General features: G+C 35.1%; 1 protein-coding gene across 5 annotated transcripts; it reads right to left on the bottom strand.

The window, feature by feature from the left end:
- Positions 1-1,518: 1,518 nt before the first annotated feature.
- Positions 1,519-21,104, bottom strand: LOC145514648 (UDP-glucuronosyltransferase 2B4-like). 5 transcript variants are annotated; one of them, XM_081513077.1, is made up of 7 exons: positions 20,785-21,095; positions 20,375-20,433; positions 19,370-19,518; positions 6,644-6,775; positions 6,074-6,161; positions 4,785-5,004; positions 1,519-1,795 (listed from the first exon to the last, which is right to left on the bottom strand). In XM_081513077.1, exons 1-7 carry the CDS (start codon positions 21,093-21,095, stop codon positions 1,519-1,521), a joined length of 1,236 nt encoding a protein of 411 aa, XP_081369203.1. The 5 variants fall into 5 exon arrangements, with proteins under 5 accessions (XP_081369203.1, XP_081369161.1, XP_081369193.1 ...); XM_081513035.1 differs by having other exon boundaries at positions 20,375-21,104; XM_081513067.1 differs by lacking the exon at positions 20,375-20,433 and having other exon boundaries at positions 20,627-21,095.
- Positions 21,105-21,635: the final 531 nt, after the last annotated feature.

Below are 21,635 nucleotides of genomic sequence, written 5' to 3'. Positions count from 1 at the left end.
ATTTCTTCTGTGGCATACAAATTTACATATATTTCATTTTATTTTGAAAGAAGAGAGTCATGCTTATTTTTTATAATTTCTGCAACTTGATTTTTATTTAGCAATGTGGAATGGCAGTATTCACCAACATTACCCATAATCTATTTTCTCTCTTACCTATATGCCCCATACTTGTTGTAGATGAGTGTGTTCATTAGCTGATAGCCATTTAAATGCTACTGGGAATGTTCAGAATATAGTTATGAACATGTGCAAGTCTTTCTACATGGCAGATATCTAGATGTAGAGTGGCAATATCAGCATTATGTTTAAATTTTTTTTAAAAAGGTATTTCCACATTATACTTCCAGAAAAATAGTCCTCCCATATAATTTGTTTTACAAATCATCTATAGGAAAGTAGTTTATTGACTTAATTTCCATTTCATAAAGAATCGGTGACCATTGACACCTTTTATGTGTCGCTGGCCAGTTAACTTCTGTGAATTTCCTGTAAATATACTTCATATATTCATATTCATATTGGGCTGGTTGACTTTTCTTTGGAGATTTGTAGTAGTTCTCATTGTACAGTGACTACCAGTCCTTTTTCTGTTACATGTAATTGCTTTCATTTGATTTATCAATTTCCAAGAAACTTACATAATTTTTGTATTCTGCTCATTGTTATTATGCCAGTCATAATGTGCCTAGGCTTATATACATATATATTCACGTGCATTTGAAGAAAATGAAAATTCAGTAAGACCATTTATTATGTTATCTTAAAATACAGTTGAGATCTACATCCATTATTGAAGGCTGAATATGGAAGTGAAAGAGATAAAGTGATTATTTTTAAAGGTGATGAGGCAAAAATAATTAGGTCACAATATCAAAGATTTTCCCAAATATCTCAGTTTGTTTTTTTTTTTAACAGGAAGCAGGTAGCAGAGACTATATTTCTAATTCCACAAGCATTCCACTGGGAAATGAGTTAAACTGGATGAAGGCAAATGTTACATCATGGCTTTAGATAAGAAGTAATAGTGAGGCTGGATGCACAGTGAAAAGCAAGAAGTGTTACTGGTCTCACAAATGAAACAAAAAAGTGAATCAACACAATTCTGATTATTGTACAGTTTCTGTAGCAAGATAAAACTATAAAATTCTGCATTAAAATATTCTGAATATCTACAAAATAACATGGATACTATAAATAAACTTGTTTCTATGCACAATATGTAAAACATTGTTATATTCAATAATTTTTGTATAACTTTTGAATTAAAATGAATAAAATAAAAATATGAATTTCAATGTATACTCACATAGTTTTATTTTTATTTAACTTCCTCTGGAATGACATATTTCTACTCTTAAGTATAGAAAAATCCCTTAAAAACTAATTTTGATCTGAGGTGCTAAACTGTGACTAGCCATTTTGTCACAAGAGGATGGGAGCCTTAACTCCTTCCTGTTGGAATTAGCTAGAAGATTTCCAGGTATGCGGCATATCTGCTTCAGGCCTCACATACAGCTACTCCCTCTTCTTCTTTCCTGTTTTAAGAAACTTTCGGTAACAAAATAGATAACACTTTGTGATGACAAATGCAGCAGTTGCCACACAAGCCAGCAGGAACCCGATCACGTCCAGAGAGTGGTACTGGAGCCAGGTGAGCTTGTGGGCAGCAGGTCGCAGGTGCTTGGCTCCTCTGTGGCGCATGACGAACTCGATCCAGAAGACTGCTCGGTCCAGGGGCTTCATAGGCTGATCACGTTGAATGGTTGATAACCACATCGCATTCTCTTTATATCTGAAGAAAAATCAAATAGACATCAGTTTATAGAATGAACTAGAAAAGATAAATATGTAACATTTTCATACAGATGGTAAAATTCAGTGCTTCATAGAGTGGAAGAAATACAGATTATTTCCCTCAGAGTTGATTAGAGACCTTATTTTATGTAATACAATTTATTAAATGCGTAGGATTTCAAGCTATGAAAAAAAAGAAAATTGGAAAGAGAAGAATTTGTAATTTAAAGAATGAATGTATTAAGTCCCAAAGGCCAGAAAAGAGAAAGGAAATACATATTTTGAGTGTTCAAAGTTTGAGCTATCCAGTAAGGAGTTGGTAATAGATTCTGGTGGATAGATTTTAAAATATTATCATAAGCCAGAAATAGGAGACATATCCATGATGAGGTTCAGGGACATGTCCAGGCAGTGCTGCTCAGGAGTTGATGTTGACATCATATTAGTGAAGTAACATTTAGAAGTGTGGAAGTGAAGTGCCTTGGTTTGAATCTTAACTCTGATTGCCTGCTTTTTTTCATTGTCAAATGGAATGTTAGGAATAGTATCTTTTCTGATTATCTGAAGGAATAATACATTGATTCTTAGGGATATTCTTGGGCTTCCCTCATAGCTCAGTTGGTAAACAGTCTGCCTGCAACGCAGGAGGCCCTGGTTCAATTCCTGGGTCGGGAAGATCCTCTGGAGAAGGGATAGGCTACCTATTCCAGTATTCTATGCACTCCAGTATTCTTGGGCTTCCCATGTGGCTCAGCTGGTAAAGAATCTGTCTGCAAAGTGGGAGACCTGGGTTCAATCCCTGGGTTGGGAAGATCCCCTGGAGAAGGGAAAGGCTACAGAAAGCCTGGAGTGTGAAATCAAGTGGGCCTTAGGAAGCATTACTATGAACAAAACTAGTGGACGTAATAGAATTCCAGCTAAACTATTTCAAATCCTAAAAGATGATGCTGTTAAAGTGCTGCACTCAATATATCAACAGATTTGGAAAACTCAGCAGTGGCCACAGGACAGAAAAAGTCAGTTTTCATTCCAATCCCAAAGAAGGGCAATGTCAAAGAATGTTCAAACTACCATACAGCTGTGCTTATTTCATATATTAGCAAGGTTATAACCAAAATCCTTCAATTTGGACTTCAGCAATGTGAACCAGGAACTTCCAGATGTACAAGCTGGGTTTAGAAAAGATAGAGGAACCAGAGATCAAATTGCCAACATTTGCTTCATCATGGAGAAAGCAAGTGATTTCCAGAAAAACATCTAGTTCTACTTAATTGACTACGCCAAAGCCTTTGACTGTGTGGCTCACAACAAAATGTGCAAAATTCTTAGAGAGATGGGAGTACCAGACTACCTTACCTATCTCCTAAGAAACCTGTATGCAGGTCAAGAAGCAATAGTTAGAACCAGACATGGAAAAATGGACTACTTCAAAATTGGGAAAGGAGTATCTCAAGGCTCTATATTGTCACCCTGCTTTTTTAACTTCCATGCAGAGAACATCATGTGAATTGACAGACTAGATGAATTACAAGCTGGAATCAAGATTGTCAGGAGGAACATCAACAACCTCATAGATGCAGATGAAGTTATTACTCTAAGGGCAAAAAGAGAAGAGGAACTAAAGAGCCTCTTGATGAGGGTAAAAGAGGAGAGTGAAAAAGCTGATTTAAAACTCAACATTCAAGAAACTAAGATCATGGCATCAGGTCCCATCACTTCAAGGCAAATAGAAGGGGGAGAAAGTGAAAGCAGTGACTTTAAAAAAGCAGATTTTATTTTTTTGGGCTCCAAATTCACTGTGGATGGTGACTGCAACCACAAAATTAAAAGATGTTTGCTTATTAGAAGAAAAGCTATGACAAATCTAGACAGCATTTTAAAAAGCAGAGACATCACTTTGCCAACAAAGGTCCATGTAGTCAAAGCTATGGTTTTTCCAGTAGTCATGTACAAATGTGAGACTTGGACCATCAAGAAGACTGAAGGCCAAAAAATTTACGTTTTTGAATTGTGGTGTTGGAGGAGACTCTTGAGAATCCCTTGGACTGCAAGGAGATCAAGCCAGCCAATCTTAAAAGACATCAACCCTGAATACTCACTGGAAGGACTGATGCTGAAGCTGAAGCTTCAATATTTTGGCCACTTGATGCGAAGGGCAGACTCATTAGAAAAGACCCTGATGCTGGGAAAAAACGAAGGCCTGTTCTGTAAAAAACACAGTGGAAGCACTGCGTTTTTGAGAAGAGGGCAGGGTTTTGTTAATATTTTTCTAATACGGTAGGGAAAGACTATAAGGAAGTACAAAGTGGAAGTGTTAGTTGTTCAGTCATGCCTGACTCTTTGCGACCCCACCAACTGTAGCCCACCAGGCTCCTCTGTCCATGGAATTCTCCAGGCAAGAATACTGGAGTCGGCTGCTATTCACTTCTTCAGGGGATCTTCGTGACCCAGGGATTGAACCCAGGTCTCCTGCATTGCAAGCAGATTCTTTACTTTCTGAGCTACCTTGAAAGTCTTAATGTAATGGGAATTTGAGATGAATTATGTCACAGTGATTTATTAAAATTAAGCCATTTTAGAAGAATTTAAAACATTTGTGGATTTTACATGCTGAAAGAAAGTATGCAGATGAGTCCTCATAGCATTCATGGTTCCCTAGTTTAGCTTTGTTCTCAGTTCTTCCTCTTAATCCTGGTTACCTTTGAGGGATTCTTCTCAATCTAATAAGTTCTTTCAAAATTTATCCACCATCCTTGAGCCTTTGACAAACCTTTTCCCTACAACCATGGGAAAAACTTAAGGTGACACAATAGGCTATTGTTGACTGTTTTCAAAACTGAGCAAATCTTACTCCTCTGTTTTTATGTGACAACTCCTTGCTGCCTCCCATGTCTTCTCAAGAGAACTTCTCTAGAAATAGTATATAGTAATATATATATATGTGTATATATACACATATACATATATACATATATATATGTACTCACGAAGTATTATTAATGACTTCGTTCAATGCATTAAGCAAATCTCTTGTTGACATTGTTTCCAAGTCCACTCTGACAGCTGCTCCCTTGGCCTTCATATGAGCGATGTTATCAGGTTGATCAGCAAACAAAGGAAGGCCCACCATAGGGATCCCATGGTAGATGGCCTCGTAAATGCCATTGGTTCCACCATGAGTTATAAAGGCTTTGGTTTTTGGATGACCTAGGATTGAATGAATTTCAGTAAAATTATTAATTGAGTCTTAGAAATAAAATGAGTACCAGAAAGCACTGAAAGAAACAATGTATTTTAGATAACAGATGATTATACACAGGAAACTTCATTTAAATTGCTATCAGAACTCTGAGCAAGAATCCACTGAGTCTGCTGGAGAGGTTAAGTGAAGGCTTCCTAAAAGAAGAGCTTTGTCACTTGAACTTCACAAATTCAAGATTGGCAGGTAAACAAATTGAAAGAACATTCTGGATAAAAGAAACCACATGAACAACAATCACATCAAAACAAACAAACAGGGAGGGCATGTCAGAAATATAGTCTATTAAAGAAATCTTGAAGACATTTAGTTGGATAGGAAGGGTGTCAAGTCCAAAGGAAGGGTAATACTAGTGGTACTAGAACTCGAGGATGGAAAAGCTGTATTTTATCCTAAAATGTGTAATTTTTCAAGAAAAATATTGTGATACAAATGAAATTAATTATTTAACAGGAACAGACTCACAGATTTAGAGAATGAATTCATTCTTTTCAGGGGGGATGTGTGGGGTGGGGAGGGACAGACTGGGGGTTTTGGATTGACAGGTACACACTGCTATATTTAAAATAGGTAACCAACAAGACTCTACTATAAAATAAGATTATATATATTTTTTATTATAGAAAATGGAGAACTACTGTTAATAAAAGATGAGCTGTTATATTTTAGTAGCATTTAAAATATCCCTATAGAGTGGACAAGTGCAAAGAGAGAGTTCAGAGACAGAACAACAATCCACAAAGTTATTTAAGATTTCACTGTGAGAAGTAATATCAGTTAAAATAAAGATTTTTGATTTGTGCATGAAAGAAATGTACTGTGTATAATGAAATGAGAATTTCTATATTTTCTTTTTTTTTTTTTTTCACCTAAGGCTGGAAATAACAATGAGGAAGTAACTTTTTCTTTTCAAGTTTTTCAATAATAAATACTCAATAAGTTTGTTTTGTGTTGAAGTGCTATCAGTCTGCTCAGCTGCTCGGTCTTCTTTTCAATATTTGTTCTACCAAGTCTCACCAAGAAGGTCGTTCTGGGGGATCCAGTCATACAGCCGAGTATTGGGTCCTAACGTGTCTGGTTTTTTGCCACTGTATCTCCATAACACCTGTTAGAGTAAAGGAAATACCTTATTCCATAAGTTAAACTTCACAGTTCTAGCATTAGAATTTTGTACAGGTTTAAAGACATCTAGATAAATGTCTTGTGTATGACAGATAAGGAAATAAGGATCAGAGATTTTAAGTAAAAACTACTAATGCATTGGCCTGAACAGGAATGCACACATTTTACATACTTAATTGTTATGTTAAATCAGGTATGACATGCAATCAGGAGATTTCACACATGATGCCATAGACAAATGAGATTTTCCTTGACAAATTTAACTATTTAAGAAATTGGTAGGTGGTCTTGATTCTATTGCCAAAATATTAGTGGCAAATTACTAATAATCTACATGTTTATTTTGAGATAAGTTGGAGCTATCATAATAGTTTATTTTTCTTGCAGGATATATTTGTAATCAGATTTTTTACATTATTTAAGAGACCCATTAAATAGTTGACACTTTTAAATTACTATATGTACCTTTTGTGGAATCTGGGCAAGGGCTGATGCAATTGTATTGGCTCTTTCTTCTGTCATGTTAGTGATCATTGACCCCAAAGTAAACACCACAATACCATTTTCTCCAGAGCTCTGGACAAATTCTTCCATTTCCTATAAAAAAGAATTTGCTCCATCACAAAAGAGCAACAACATAGCAAACATTACTTAAAGGATGCCTACAAAGAGCTAAAGAGAGAACGTCTAAACTTTTGAAGAATTATTAGAGTAGTGGCTTTTTAAAAAGTGTAGTAAAATACACGTAAGATAAATTTGCCATCTTAATCACTCCTAAATGATTCAGTCAGGTCAAGTCACATGTTAGTCAAGTCAAATGTTAGTCACTCAGTCATGTCTGACTCTGACCCCATGGGGTGTATTCCACTGGGTTCCTCTGTCCATGGAATTCTCCAAGCAAGAATACTGAAATCGGCTGCCATTCCCTTCTCCAGGGGGAATCAGATGAGCTACCAGGGAATCCTTTATGGTTCAGTAGTGTTAAGTATATTCATGTTGTGCAACCAGTCTCCAGAAGTCTTCATCTTGAAAGACTGGAACTTTGATCCCACTAAGAAACTCCATTTTCCTCTTTCTCCGGCCTCTGGCAAACTCCAGTGCTCTCTATGTTTCTACAAATTTGATTAGTCTAGATACCTCATATAAGTTGAATTATTTAGTATTTGACTTTTTGGACTGTCTTATTTCATTTAAAGTTCACGCATGATATGCCATGTGTCATATTTCTTTTTAATGGCCGAATAATATTTTATTGTTTGTAGATATCACATTTTGTTTATGGATTTATCTGTTGATGGACGCTTGAGTTGCTTCACTCCTTGTCTCTAGTGGATAGTGCTTTCATGCACATGGTGTGCAAATATCTCGTTGGGATTCTCATTTCAATTCTTTTTGGATATATGCCCAGAAGAGGAATTTCTGGATCATATGGTCATTTAGTTTTTTGAGGAAACTCTGTAATCTTTTAAGTAATGGGTGTGTTTTTTTTTTTTTTCACCAGACCTAATTTCTGAGGTCCTTTGGAAGAAGATGTGTCATATGAGGTCAATTTTTTCTATTGTGTGTATTTGTGCACTTGTGTGTATGTACAAGCAAGAAATGAGATAGAGCCAGTACACAATAGTGATGAGGTGTGCTTAGTCACTTCAGTTGTGTCCAACTCTTTGCAATCCTATGGACTGTAGCCCACCAGGCTCCTCTGTCCATGGGGATTCTCCAGGCTAGAATACTGGAGTGGTATGCCATGCCCTCCTCCAAGGGATCTTCCCAACCCAGGGATTGAACCCAGGTCTCCAGCACTGCAGGTGGATTCTTTACTATCTGAGCCACTAGTGATGAGGAGATACTGTTAAACAATTACTGTTTAGACTAAGATTACTGTTAGACTCAAACTCTTCATCTATAATGTTATTAATTACTAACATAGATTCTTGGAAGAAAGTTACACTGCAGGATTTATCTCACCCTTATTTTTTATTATAGTTCTATTAAATTGTTTTTTTCCAGGCAGAATTATTTTAGCATAGTCATTCATATTTCATTTCCATGGCTATTAGCACTGAAAAAAAATTATGATTAGAATCACTTTATGTCTGTCATTCTATAGCTCTATAATCCTTGTTCCTTATCTTAAACTTTGTCACAATTTTCCTAATTCTCTTTCTATATTACTTATCAGTGACAGTGAGAAGTCTGGTATTGTAGTTTGAAGTTTCTGCGAAACAGTCTGATGAGGACTATTTATAATCCAACAGTTTCATACTATGAGATCTTTTATAACCCAGATGGGTACTTGTGTACTCACAGATTTGAATAACATTATCACTGGTTTTGTTTACATATGATACCCTTTGCCATGAACTCATTTTGTGTAATTGATGTCACAGTAGGATGTCCTATGTGCAACGGCTGTGAGGGACCATCATCATCACCTCACCGAGTTTTCCAGGGAGCACCTTTCCCACAGTGTGAGAAGTGCCTCAGGGCTTTCTGCAGCAGAGATCTGGTCACGTTTTGAGTAGTTCACATCAAGCTAAACACAGCTCCTGGAGAAGCTGTATTCACTTGGAATTGCTTCATAATTATTTTGTCACTTTGTCCTTCATACTTTCCCAAGTAAAAAATCATAACTCTCTACATTAAAATAATTCCACATCATTCGGTGCACTTTATTACAAAAAAAAATATAGAGGGAAAATTTTCCTGGATATTTGGTCAAAATCATATATTAATCTTTCAAATTTCTCTTTTCTGTTTCAAACTCATTATTCTTTTCTTTATGGTAAACAATGACCCAACTCTTTCACCATAAAGTATTTATTTTCTGATCGTAACTATTGTCATTAAACTTCTTTTAAAAAGTATTTTTTACAGAAAGAATAAAAGGATTTTTTTTCAAACTTTAACCTTGCTGACTGTATTGTGTAGTACATTCTTTGAAAGTATAATGTCACCCTGATATCAGTTTCAACATTAAGTTCACTGAACTTTCCTATGATTTAACATGGTCCATCCAGGTATTGTGTGTATTTCCAGGGACCTATAGCAGCTTTTAAATTTACCTGTCTTCATTGTTTTGTCTCATTCTCTTGCTACCCAAAGCTGCTTATCTTTTCCGTGGAAAATGGATCCCTATCATATTATTGGAGAAGTTCTTTTATTTAATAATTAATCACCGATATGGAGTGTTTATTCTCACTTTTTGACATCTTTATGAAAATAAATATGAGCTCATGGTGAAAAAATATGCAAAACACAAAAAATTAGAAAAATGAAGTAAGATGTACTCATTTTCACTGTCAAGAAATAGTTTAAAATTCACATGCTCTGTTCAAAGATGAAATACATTTTACATAAAACATTATTTAATGTGTATAATATATTGATTTTATACATTTATATATTGTAATAGAATTGTCATTTTCATGATATTTTGTGCCTCTATCATGCTGCATAATTATCATTTCTTTTTGTGATTAGAATAATTAATTAAGATGTAGTCTCTTAGCAAAGTTGATGATTACAATATAATATTGTTGTCTATAATATAATATTGTTGTCTATTGTTGCATTGGAGAAGGAAATGGCAACCCACTCCAGTGTTCTTGCCTGGAGAATCCCAGGGATGGTGGAGCCTGGTGGACTGCCGTCTATGGGGTCACACAGAGTCGGACACGACTGAAGCGACTTAGCAGCAGCAGCAGTTGTCTATATTCACTGTTCTGTACCTTAGATCTCCAGGATTAATTTTTCTATGAGAGGCAAGTTTGCACTCTTGAAAGACATCTCTTCTATTCTCCTACCCCACAGATCCTGGTAACCATCGTATTAATATTACTCTCTGTTTTTAAAAGTTTGACTTTTTAAGATTCCACATATAAGGGATATCATATAGTATTTGTCTCTCTCTGTCTTTTCAAAAAATAAACAAAAATAACAAGCTTTAGCTAGACTAACAAAGGAAAGAAAAAGACTCATATAAATTAAATTAGAAATGAAAGCGGAGACATTACAACTGTTACTACAACTACATAGGCTCTTAAGAGATTATTGTGTAGAATTATATACAAAAAATTATATTACCAAGAAGAATGAATAAATTTCTAGAAACACACAGTCTATCAAGACTGAATCAGGAAGAACTAGAAAATCTTGACAGTCATAATAGCTAAAGATATTCACTTAGTTTCAAAAACCTCCCAACAGAGAAAACCCCCAGACCTCAATGGCTTCACTGACAAATTAGATGAAATATTTAAAAAATAATTAATGTCAGTTCTTCAAAAACTATTCCAAAAAATTAAAGAGAAGGAACACTTCTGAAACTCATTCTACAAGACCAGTGTTACCTTTATACCAAATCAATAAGGATATGAATATAGATGCAAAAATTCTCATCCAAATATCTGGAAGTCCAATTCAAGAACACATTGAAAGGATTACATACTGTGACCAGATGAGATTTATTCCTGGGATGCAAAGGATGGCTCAATGTACCGAAATCAATTATTGTAATATATTCCATTAATAAAATGAAATTTAAAATAACTTGTTCATGCTAATAGATGTGGAATAACATTTGACAAGATGCAACATTCTTTCCTGATGAAAACCCTCAACACTGTGACTGTAGAAGGAACATATTTCAACATAAGTCATATATAACAAACCCAAAGTTAGCATCATGTTCAACAGTGAAAATTTGAAAGCTTTTTCTCTAATATCAGGAAGAAGACAAGGATGCCCACTCTTACACTCATTACACATATTATAGTATTAGAAGTCCTAGCTAGAGTAACTAGGCAAGACAAAGAAATAAGACATCCAACTCAGGAAGGAAGAAGTAAAATTATCATTTCTTTTGCAAGTGATATATATATATTTTAATACAGAAAATCCCAGAGATTCAGCCAAAAATATGAACTAATTGGCAACTTCAGTAAAGTTGTGGGATAGAAAATTAGCATAAGGGAATTAGTTGTATTAAAGTTCACATTATAAGGACTTCCCTGGTGGTCCAGTGATTAAGAATCCATCTGCCAATGCAGCGTACATGGATTCGATTCCTCATCTGGGAATTAAGACCCCACATGCCACAAGACATCTAAGTCCATGCACCAAAATGACTGAGCCTTCAAGCACAATGTACTTAAATAGCACTGAATATTGTATGCTTTTAAAGTTTTTGCTAAATTTGATGTTTGAAACATATTTTAATTTGCATTGCTATGATTAACAGTAAGGTTGAAAAAAATGTCAGTTGGATTTCTAAATAATAATAATGAAACATCTGAAAAAAACCTATCCCATTCACAATTGGGTCAAAAACTAGAAAATAACTAGAAATAAGTTTAACCAATGAAGTGAAAGATCTGTATAGTGATAATTATAACACTTTGTAGAAAGAAATAGAATAAAGCACAAATAAATGGAAAGTCATCTTTGTGTTCATGATCTCAAGAGGTAATATTTTTAAAATATTGACACTACCCAAAGCCAAAGGCATCATATCTCACAATTTCAAATAGTACAAATCTATGATGTTTAAAACAATATGGCACAGGCCTAAAAAAGACAAATAGATCAGTGGAACAGAATACAGGATCCAGAATTAAAACCCTGCATTTACAGGGAAAGCCTTTGACAAAATTCAACATTCATTTATGATAAAAACACTCCAAAAAGCAGGCATAGAAGGAATATACCTCAACATAATAAAAGCCGTATATGATAAACCCACAGCAAACATTATCCTCAATGGTGAAAAATTGAAAGCATTTCCCCTAAAGTCAGGAACAAGACAAGGGTGCCCACTCTCATCACTACTATTCAACATAGTTTTGGAAGTCCTAGCCATAGCAATCAGAGAAGAAAAAGAAATAAAAGGAATCCATATTTAAAAAGAAGTAAAACTCTCACTGTTTGCAGATGACATGGACCTCTACATAGAAAACCCTAAAGATACCACCAGAAAATTACTAGAGCTAATCAATGAATATAGTAAAGTTGCAGGATATAAAGTTAACATGCAGAAATCCTTTGCATTCCTATACACTAACAATGCGAGAACAGAAAGAGAAATTAAGGAAACAATTCCATTCACCATTGCAATGAAAAGAATTAAATACTTAAGAATAAATCTATCTAAAGAAACAAAAGACCTATATATAGAAAACTATAAAACACTGATGAAAGAAATCAAATATGACACAAATAGATGGAGAAATATACCATGTTCAATGGGTCAGAAGAATCAATATAGTGAAAATGAGTATACTACCCAAAGCAATCTATAGATTCAATGCAGTCCCTATCAAGCTACCAACAGTATTTTTCAGAGAACTAGAACAAATAATTTCACAATTTGTATGGAAATACAAAAAAACCTCAACTAGCCAAAGCAATCTTGAGAAAGAAGAATGGAACTGGAGGAATCAACCTGCCTGATTTCAGACTATACTACAAAGCTACAGTCATCAAGACAGTAAGGTACTGGCACAAAGACAGAAATATAGATCAATGGAACAAAATAGAAAGCCCAGAGGTAAATCCATGCACCTATGGACAAGTTATCTTTGATAAAGAAGTCAAGAATGTACAATGGAGAAAAGACAATCTTTAACAAGTGGTGCTGGGAAAACTGGTCAACCACATGTAAAAGAATGAAACTAGAACACTTTCTAACACCATACACAAAAATAAACTCAAAATGGATTAAAGATCTAAGTGTAAGACCACAAACTATAAAACTCCTAGAGGAAAACATAGGTAAAACACTCTCTGATGTAAATCACAGCAAGATCCTCTATGACCCACCTCCCAGATTAATGGAAATAAAAGCAAAAATAAACAAATGGGACCTAATTAAACTTAGAAGCTTTTGCACAACAAAGGAAACTATAAACAAGGTGAAAAGACAGCTTTAAGAATGGGAGAAAATAATAGCAAATGAAGCAACTGACAAAGAATTAATCTCAAAAATATACAAGTAGCTCCTGCAGCTCAATTCCAGAAAAATAAATGACCCAATCAAAAGATGGGCTAAAGAACTAAACAGACATGTCTCCAAAGAAGACATACAGATGGCTAACAAATACAGGAAAATATGCTCAGCATCACTCATTATCAGAGAAATGCAAATCAAAACCACTATGAGGTACCATCTCATGCCGGTCAGAATGGCTGCTATCAAAATACCTACAAACAATAAATGCTGGAGAGGGTGCGGACGAAAAGGAACCCTCTTACATTGTTGGTGGGAATGCAAACTAGTACAGCCACTATGGAGAACAGTGTGGAGATTCCTTAAAAAACTGGAAATAGAACTGTCATATGACCCAGCAAGCCCACTGCTGGGCATACACACTGAGGAAACCAGAATTGAAAGAGACACGTGTACCCCAATGTTCATCACAGCACTGTTTACAATAGCTAGGACATGGAAGCAACCTAGATGTTCATCAGAAGATGAATGGATAAGAAAGCTGTGGTACATATACACAATAAAATATTACTCAGCTGTTGAAAAGAATGCATTTGAATCAGTTCTAATTAGGTGGATGAAAATGGAACCTATTATATAGAGTGAAGTAAGTCAGAAAGAAAAACACCAGTATAGTATATTAACACATATATATGGAATTTAGAAAGATGGTAACTATATGCGAGACAGCAAAAGAGATACAGATGTAAAGAACAGACTTTTAGACCCTGTGGGAGAAGGCGAGGGTGGGGTGATTTGAGAAAATAGCATTGAAACATGCATATTACCATATGTGAAATAGATCACCAGTCCAAGTTTGATGCATGAAACAGGGCACTCAAAGCCGGTGCACTGGGACAAACCTGAGGGATGGGATGGGGAGGGAGGTGGGAGGGGGATTCAGAATGGGGAACACATGTACACTCATGGCTGATTCATGTCAATGTATGGCAAAACCCACCACAATATTGTAAAGTAAGTAGCCTCCAATTAAAATAAATAAATAAATAAATTTAAACCCCACCTGCATTTATAGTCAAATAATATTCAACAAAGGAGGCAAGAACATTCAATGAGGAAACTGGATAAACATATGTGAAAAAGTGAAACGAGACCCCTTTATTACACCTGTCACAAAAATCAACTAAAAATGAATCAGAGACTTAAAGTAAGGCCAAACCCTATAACATTCCTGAAAGAAAACATAGGAAGAAATCTCCTTGACATTGGTTTTGGAAATATTTTCTTTGGATATGACACCAAAACTGTGACAAAAGGAAAAATCAACAAGTAGAACTACATGAAACTTATAAGCTTCTCCACTGTAAAAGAAACAATCAACCAGATAAAAATATACGTAAAGAATGGAAGAAAAATTTTGCAAACTACGTATTGAAGGGCTAATATCATATATATATTTATACATAATATGTATAAATATATATTATATACATGTGCTGTGCTTAGTTGCTTAGTTGCGTTCAATTCTTTGTAACCCCATGGACTGTAGCCGGCCATGCTCTTCTGTCCATGGAGATTCTCCAGGCAAGAATACTGGAGTGGGTTTCCATACCCTCCTCCACGGGATCTTACCTATGCAGGGATCGAACCCAGGTCTCCCACATTATAGGCAGATTCTTTACCATCTGAGCCACCAGGGAAGCCCATATTATATAAACTTCTAACAGATGTGAGGTGATAGCTCATTGTAGTTTTGATTTGAATTTCCTTGATAATTAGTGATGTTGAGCATCTTTTCTCATATTTAATGGCCATTTAGATGTATTATTTGGAAAACTGTCTATTTTGTTTGTTTCTCCATTCTTTAAATTTTTTTTGTGTTGTATAATTTACATATATATACACATATATACACATACATATAGATACATATATAGATCTTCCTGACCCAGGGATCGAACCAGGGTCTCCTGCATTGCAGGTGAATTCTTTACCATCTGAGCCACCAGGGAAACCATATATATACATATGAGTTACATATATATGTAATTCATACAACACAACAAGAAAAAATTAGTTAAAGAATAGGGAAACAAACAAAATAGACAATTTTCCGAAGAAGACATCTAAACAGCCATTAGGTATATGAAAAGATGCTCAACATCACTAATTATCAAGGAAATTCAAATCAAAACTACAATGAACTATCACCTCACACCTGTTAGAAGTTTACCACCTGGAGGAGAAAACTGTTGGTGAGAATGTGGAGAAAAGTAAATGCTTCTACATTGTCAGTGGGAATGTAAATTTATTAAGACACCATGGAAAAAAAAATGAAGGTTTGTAAAAAAAAACTTAAAAATAGGTCTACTATATGCTCTGGTAATTCCAATTTTTGGTGCATATCCTGAAGAGATAAAAACAAGATAGCAAAGAGATACATATGCTCCCATGTTTGTGAAAGTCCACTCAGTCATGTTTGACTCTTTGTGACCCCCTGGACTATAGAGTTCATGGAATTCTCCAGGTCAGAATACTAGAATGGGTAGCAGTTCCTTTCTCCAGGAGATCTTCCCTACCCAGGAATTGAACTGGGGTCTCCTGAATTGCAGGCAGATTCTTTACGAGCTGAGCTACCAGGGATCCCAAGTTTATCGTACCATTTATCGTACCATTATTCACAGTAGCCAAGGGAAAGAATCAAGTATCCATCAATGAATGAATACACATACACACACACAGAATGAGATGTTATTCATCCAAGAGGGAAGGGACATATATATAACCTACGGCTGATTCATGCTGATGTTTGGCAGAAACCAATACAATTCTGTAAAGCAATTATTCTTCAATTAAAAATTAAATAAATTTAAAATAAAAAAATCATACATCATGGTCAAGTGGGCTTTATAAAAAAAAATTACAGAAATTTTCTGAGAATCTAATAATGAATGGAAAAGTTAAGAGTTTGATGGAATAGTTTCTTTATATAATGAAATCTTCATAATCATTGACTTGGATTTAAATCTTGTTTTCAACTTAATAACAACAGCTACTATTAACTAGTTATCATTATCCTACTAGTCATATTTTCTTTTTTCTTATTCCTCTCCTCCTTCCCTCCCCTCCTACTAACACTATCACTACTATACTCTGTCACTATCTATAGATTATATATCTATATCTAAAGATTATATATCACTATATAACAGTATCACTACTACTACTATAACACTAACACTATTCCTGAACTGAGAATGGGAAAATCTTTAAAAAAATTAGGATTAGATAGAACAGAACTTCACTAATCTCATCTCAGTCTTTGTATACTATGAAAGTTGCAAATGATTTGCAATTCACAGAGAGACTGTTCTATTTTCAAAAAAAAAATATCAATTTAATTTTTTCACCAGCAAAGGGAAGACAAAAGGAACTCTTAAGAGATCACAAAGTAGTTAGCTGAAGATTGTTTTCTTCCTATTTATGTCTTAAGTCAATTTAAACGAGATCATATCAATTTAAAACAGATTAGATTCTTGCTTACCTTCATAAGGAATTCTTTGTAATTTTAAACTATGGGACGTTTTCCAATTCAAAAGATGCAAATTATTTGCTCTTTAGGGTCTGTGCAGAATTTATTCTTCTACATGCAGTTTATATTTTTCCTGTGCTCATTCTCTTAGACAGCTATGATGTTGAAATGCACATTCCTAGAGGGAGCTTTACCGGGCTTTTCTTTAGTGTAGGTGTAGACACAAAACAGTTGTCCTAATAAACTTACTGATCTTTTTAAATCTGTAAATTGTAAAACCCTGGGATTGCAAATGAAGAATGGTTTAAATGTTGATGTGAAAACTAGGAAGTGCTGAATTTGACTGTTAAAACTGTTAAGTCATACATTTATATTGTTGAAGAAGGGTCTTTTTTAGCTAGAGCACTGGTGAAGAGCTGCAATCCTTTGAAAAGAATTTTAGCATTTCATCTTGGTTATCTGATAGCCAAACCTTAAAAAAATTGTTAACATTAAAAACTTTTAAATTAAATGTCTTAAATTATATTTTAACTTAAATTTTGTTAAATGTATTATTATTTAATTACTTTTATTTTTTAATTAAAAAACTTTACTTTTAAACAACTCCTTGGGATATATACTTTCTAGGACTTTGCTAGATTATATTGATATAATCTTGATGTATTGGAAAACCAGTTTCCATTAGTTTAGAAATTAGATCCAAGTGGTTGGTACACATTGAGTTATTGATAGTATGGAATAGCAACAAAATGAAAATGATTATAGTAGTTAATATTTCTTTAGAATCACTGAATAAGTGCCAGAGGCATTTGTTTCATACTAAAAACTATTTTTCCCCATGACAATATGAAGATGATCCTATTATTATAAGAGTTAGTGTGGTCATATCTCGATGAACATCGTAGTCTAGTTTTGCATCATTGTTGCCTGTAATTCACAACAAACTGCTAAATGTTGTCCCTTTCCACTCTTGCCCCTTTACAAGGCAACCCAGTGACTACATCCTGTGTGTGGTTTTTTGGTAATGTGATCATCTTTCTCCCTCTCTTTATCCTTTTAGTTTTCTTCCTAATGCTCCTACTAGATGCTTCAGTTCAGTTCAGTCACTCAGTCGAGTCCGACTCTGTGCGACCCCACGGACTGCAGCATGCCAGGCCTCCCTGTCCATCACCAACTCCCGGAGTATACTCAAACTCAAGTCCATTGAGTCGGTGATGCCATCCAACCACCTCATCCTCTGTCATCCCCTTCTCCTCCTGCCTTCAATCTTTCCCAGCATTAGGGTCTTTTCAAATGAGTCAGTTCTTCGTATCAGGTGGCCAAAGTATTGGAGTTTCAGCTTCAACTTCCAATGAACATTCAGGACTGATTTCCTTTAGGGTGGACTGGTTGGAGCTCCTTCCAGTCCAAGGGACTCTCAAGAGTCTTCTCCAACACCACAGTTCAAAAGCATTAATTCTTCCACTCTCAGCTTGCTTTATAATCCAACTCTCACATCCATACATGAATACTGGAAAAACCATAGCCTTGACTAGATGGACCTTTGTTGGCAAAGTAATGTCTCTGCTTTTTAATATGCTGTCTAGGCTGGTCATAACTTTCCTTCCAAGGAGTAAGCATCTTTTAATTTCATGGCTGCAGTCACCATCTGCAGTGATTTTGGAGCCCCCAAAAATAAAGTCTGCCACTGTTTCCCTATCTATTTGCCATGAAGGGATGGGACCGGATACCATGATCTTAGTTTTCTGAATGTTGACCTTTAAGCCAACTTTTTACTCTTCTCTTTCACTTTCACCAAGAGGTTCTTTAGTTCTTCTTCACTTTCTGCCATAAAGGGTGGTGCCATCTGCATATCTGAGGTTATTGATATTTTCCCGGCAATCTTGATTTCAGCTTGTACTTCATCTGGCCCAGCATTTCTCATGATGTACTCTGCATATAAGTTAAATAAGCGGGATGACAATATACAGCCTTGTCGTACTCCTTTTCCTATTTGAAACCAGTCTGTTGTTCCATGATTACTTGTCTCTAATTCACCTCTCTGGCATCATCATCTGTCTCTTTACTCAGCCTCTTCACATTTAAACTAAACTTGGACTTCTTTGGTACTGTCATTACTATACTACCAGCTTTCCTTTTGACTCTTCCTCCACACGTGTCCTATCCCTTCTACTTATTCCTGAACATCCTTCAGATCTTAATCTTAATATCAGTGCTTCAGAGACACTTTCTATAATTCATGCTGGATGTTTCCTTATTATTGTGGTTTTGCCTTATTATAGCAACTTTCACACAATTTTTATTACTTATTGGTATTCTATGTTTCCAGTAGAGTGGCAGGTGGCAGAAACTGTATCTACACCATTTCTCTGAATATTAGCACTTACTTATGGAATATGCTAGTCATTTTAAAAATTATTCTTTTTTTTATAATTCTTCTAAATATCATTCTTTACTATGTGCTGAATAATGAAGGTCATAATTTTACTGCCATATTCTCAAAGTCTCCCACTGATCCCAATTTATTCTGTATTGATACTGAAATTCAGATACTCTTGTTGCTATAGAAATAAATATATGAGTTTCTAATTGGCAAGTCACTTTATCTAGCATCCCACATCTCTCTCATTGTAACTGAGCATCTAAATAAAGAATGTAGGATTATTCTTATGAAAAATGCAATGTAAACAAAACAAAATAAACAGGAATAGGTAACCTTAGGCAGGGGTTTTGCAGGTTTGCAGTGAAGGCCTCCAACAAATTCAAAATTTGGTAGTAGTGGGTGAGGAAATTGAAAATCCCAGTAGGTTCGAATGAGCCACATTTCAGCTTTTCCCATTGTCTCTGATAATGTAGTCTGTCTTCCTACAATGAAAAGCAAAAACAATGAGAGATGAAATGATAATATTGTCATGTGAATATATTAGCTAATTTTTTGAAAGGAGCTTGGAATGGTATAGTCAAAGACACTTGAAAGTGTCTGTATTCTGGTAAAGCAAATAAACATGTATGTTTATAGTACATGTCTTCCCTGGTGGCTCAGTGGTAAAGAATCCACCTGTCAATGCAGGAGACATGGATTCAACACCAGGGTTGGGAAGATCCCCTGGGGAAGGAAATGGCAACCCATTCAAGTATTCTTGCCTGGGGAATCCCATGGATGGAGGAGCCTGGCATGCTGCAGTCCATGGGGTTGCAAAGAGTTGGACCCAACTTAATGACTAAGCAACAACAATGGCATATAATACCATATTGTAGCATATCATATCATGTCACATTATATAATACAACATAACATAATACAGAAGCCAAGGTACACAAATAGAAAAAATATTCTAAATGCTACCTATATACTGGTGCTACAGATATTTGTGTTTTCCAATCTATCTGTCTTCATTTATTGAGACATTTCATGAGGCTTCTAGTGACTTTTTTTACATTAAAAAAGGAAGTTCATTCATATGGATATATAACTACTTGGAAAATTCCTAAGTGCTTCAAATTTGTGGTTTATGACTTCCTGGAGTGTCTGGACAAGTAATGGGCAACAGGGTTATACCTTACTCTATAATTTGATATTTCTATATATTTATTAGATAACTTTATATTTTCATTTCATCATTTCACTTATGAGACAAAGTTTTGTGACTTTATACAAATTCATTTTCCAAGGCACTAGGAAAGTTAGGGCTTTATACTACCAATTAAAAGCATGACTTACCTAGTACTTCACTGTAAAATTGATTCCATTTCTTCTCATTAAATGTCTGGAACCAAAAGTCAAAATAAAGTACATATATCATGTTTTTGACCCTCTCCATGAATGTCATTTGGTCACTTAATTCTGACATAATAACAGGTACGTAGGATGGTGGAAATGAAAGGCCCCCACTATACTTTTCAATTGAAAAACCAGGAGAGAAGCGGAGACTGTACACTAAAGGTACTTTAAGTATCTCAGCTAGCAGTTCACCACAGGGTCCAATGGCATCTGCAAGAATGACATCAAAACTTGATTCCTGTAGTTTTGTCATAAGTTTCTTGTTTGAAACAAGTTCTTTACACATCTTCATGGCAATATCAGAATATTTCCATAATAAACTTCGCACCGCTGAAAAATATGACAAAAATGAATCTTTTTCCATATATGTCCATTTCTCAAGCAAATACTTGAAGACACACTCAAAATCATCTTTAGTTATGGATACAGGGAAATTCTCAAATTTAATACCAAATTCTTTTCTGGTATTAATAAAAATGGAAGCTGAAGATGTCATAACAGTCACCTCATGACCCTTTGAGACCATTTCATCCAGAATTGTCTTTATATTCATCCAGTGACTATATTCCACTGGCCACACCAGCACCTTTCCACAATTTCCAGAGTTGAAGTAGCAAGTCAGCTGTAGCAGCAACAGAAATGAGAGCCATTTCATAGACATCATATTCATATGCAGAGCTTTTCAAAAATTACTGTATCCTTTTGCCATTGCTTGTTTATATCCAAAGAGAAATTGATCAGGATGTTAAATTATAACTCCTATGCCTCTAGTAGTGACTTTATATGAAACAGTCAGCAGTTGTGGAAAGCAAGTGAAAGGGTAAAGTGTAGAATAGTTCATGTTTATACAATGTGTTTAATATTGTTTTCTCGATGCTGTCACCCATCCAAAAAGCAAAGACCTTGCACATGCAGATCAATTATATTGTGTAAGAGAGAAGACTAGTGTAAAAACAAAAGCAAGTGAGAGTTTCTCCTATCTGCAGTCTCCTCGACATGGAATTAGAGATAAGATGACATCAACAAGATGGAAAGTTAGGAATTTCTGACACTTGTATCCCTTACAAAAACAACAAAAGCAATAAATGAACTACTAACTAATGTAAATTACTTTGAGAAAGTTCTGGACTACAATGAAGAAGTTTCAGAAACTCTGGCAGATTGCAAAACCTGAGGATGACTGTGCAGAAAAGCTTGGAAA

Source organism: Giraffa tippelskirchi, chromosome 1 (genome assembly GCF_054371585.1).
Source record: "Giraffa tippelskirchi isolate mGirTip1 chromosome 1, T2T-mGirTip1v1.2.pri, whole genome shotgun sequence".
In the NCBI taxonomy this organism is placed as follows: domain Eukaryota; kingdom Metazoa; phylum Chordata; class Mammalia; order Artiodactyla; family Giraffidae; genus Giraffa; species Giraffa tippelskirchi.
The sequence above is the reverse complement of the archived record's forward strand: the minus strand, read 5'-3'. Positions and strand labels throughout refer to the sequence as shown.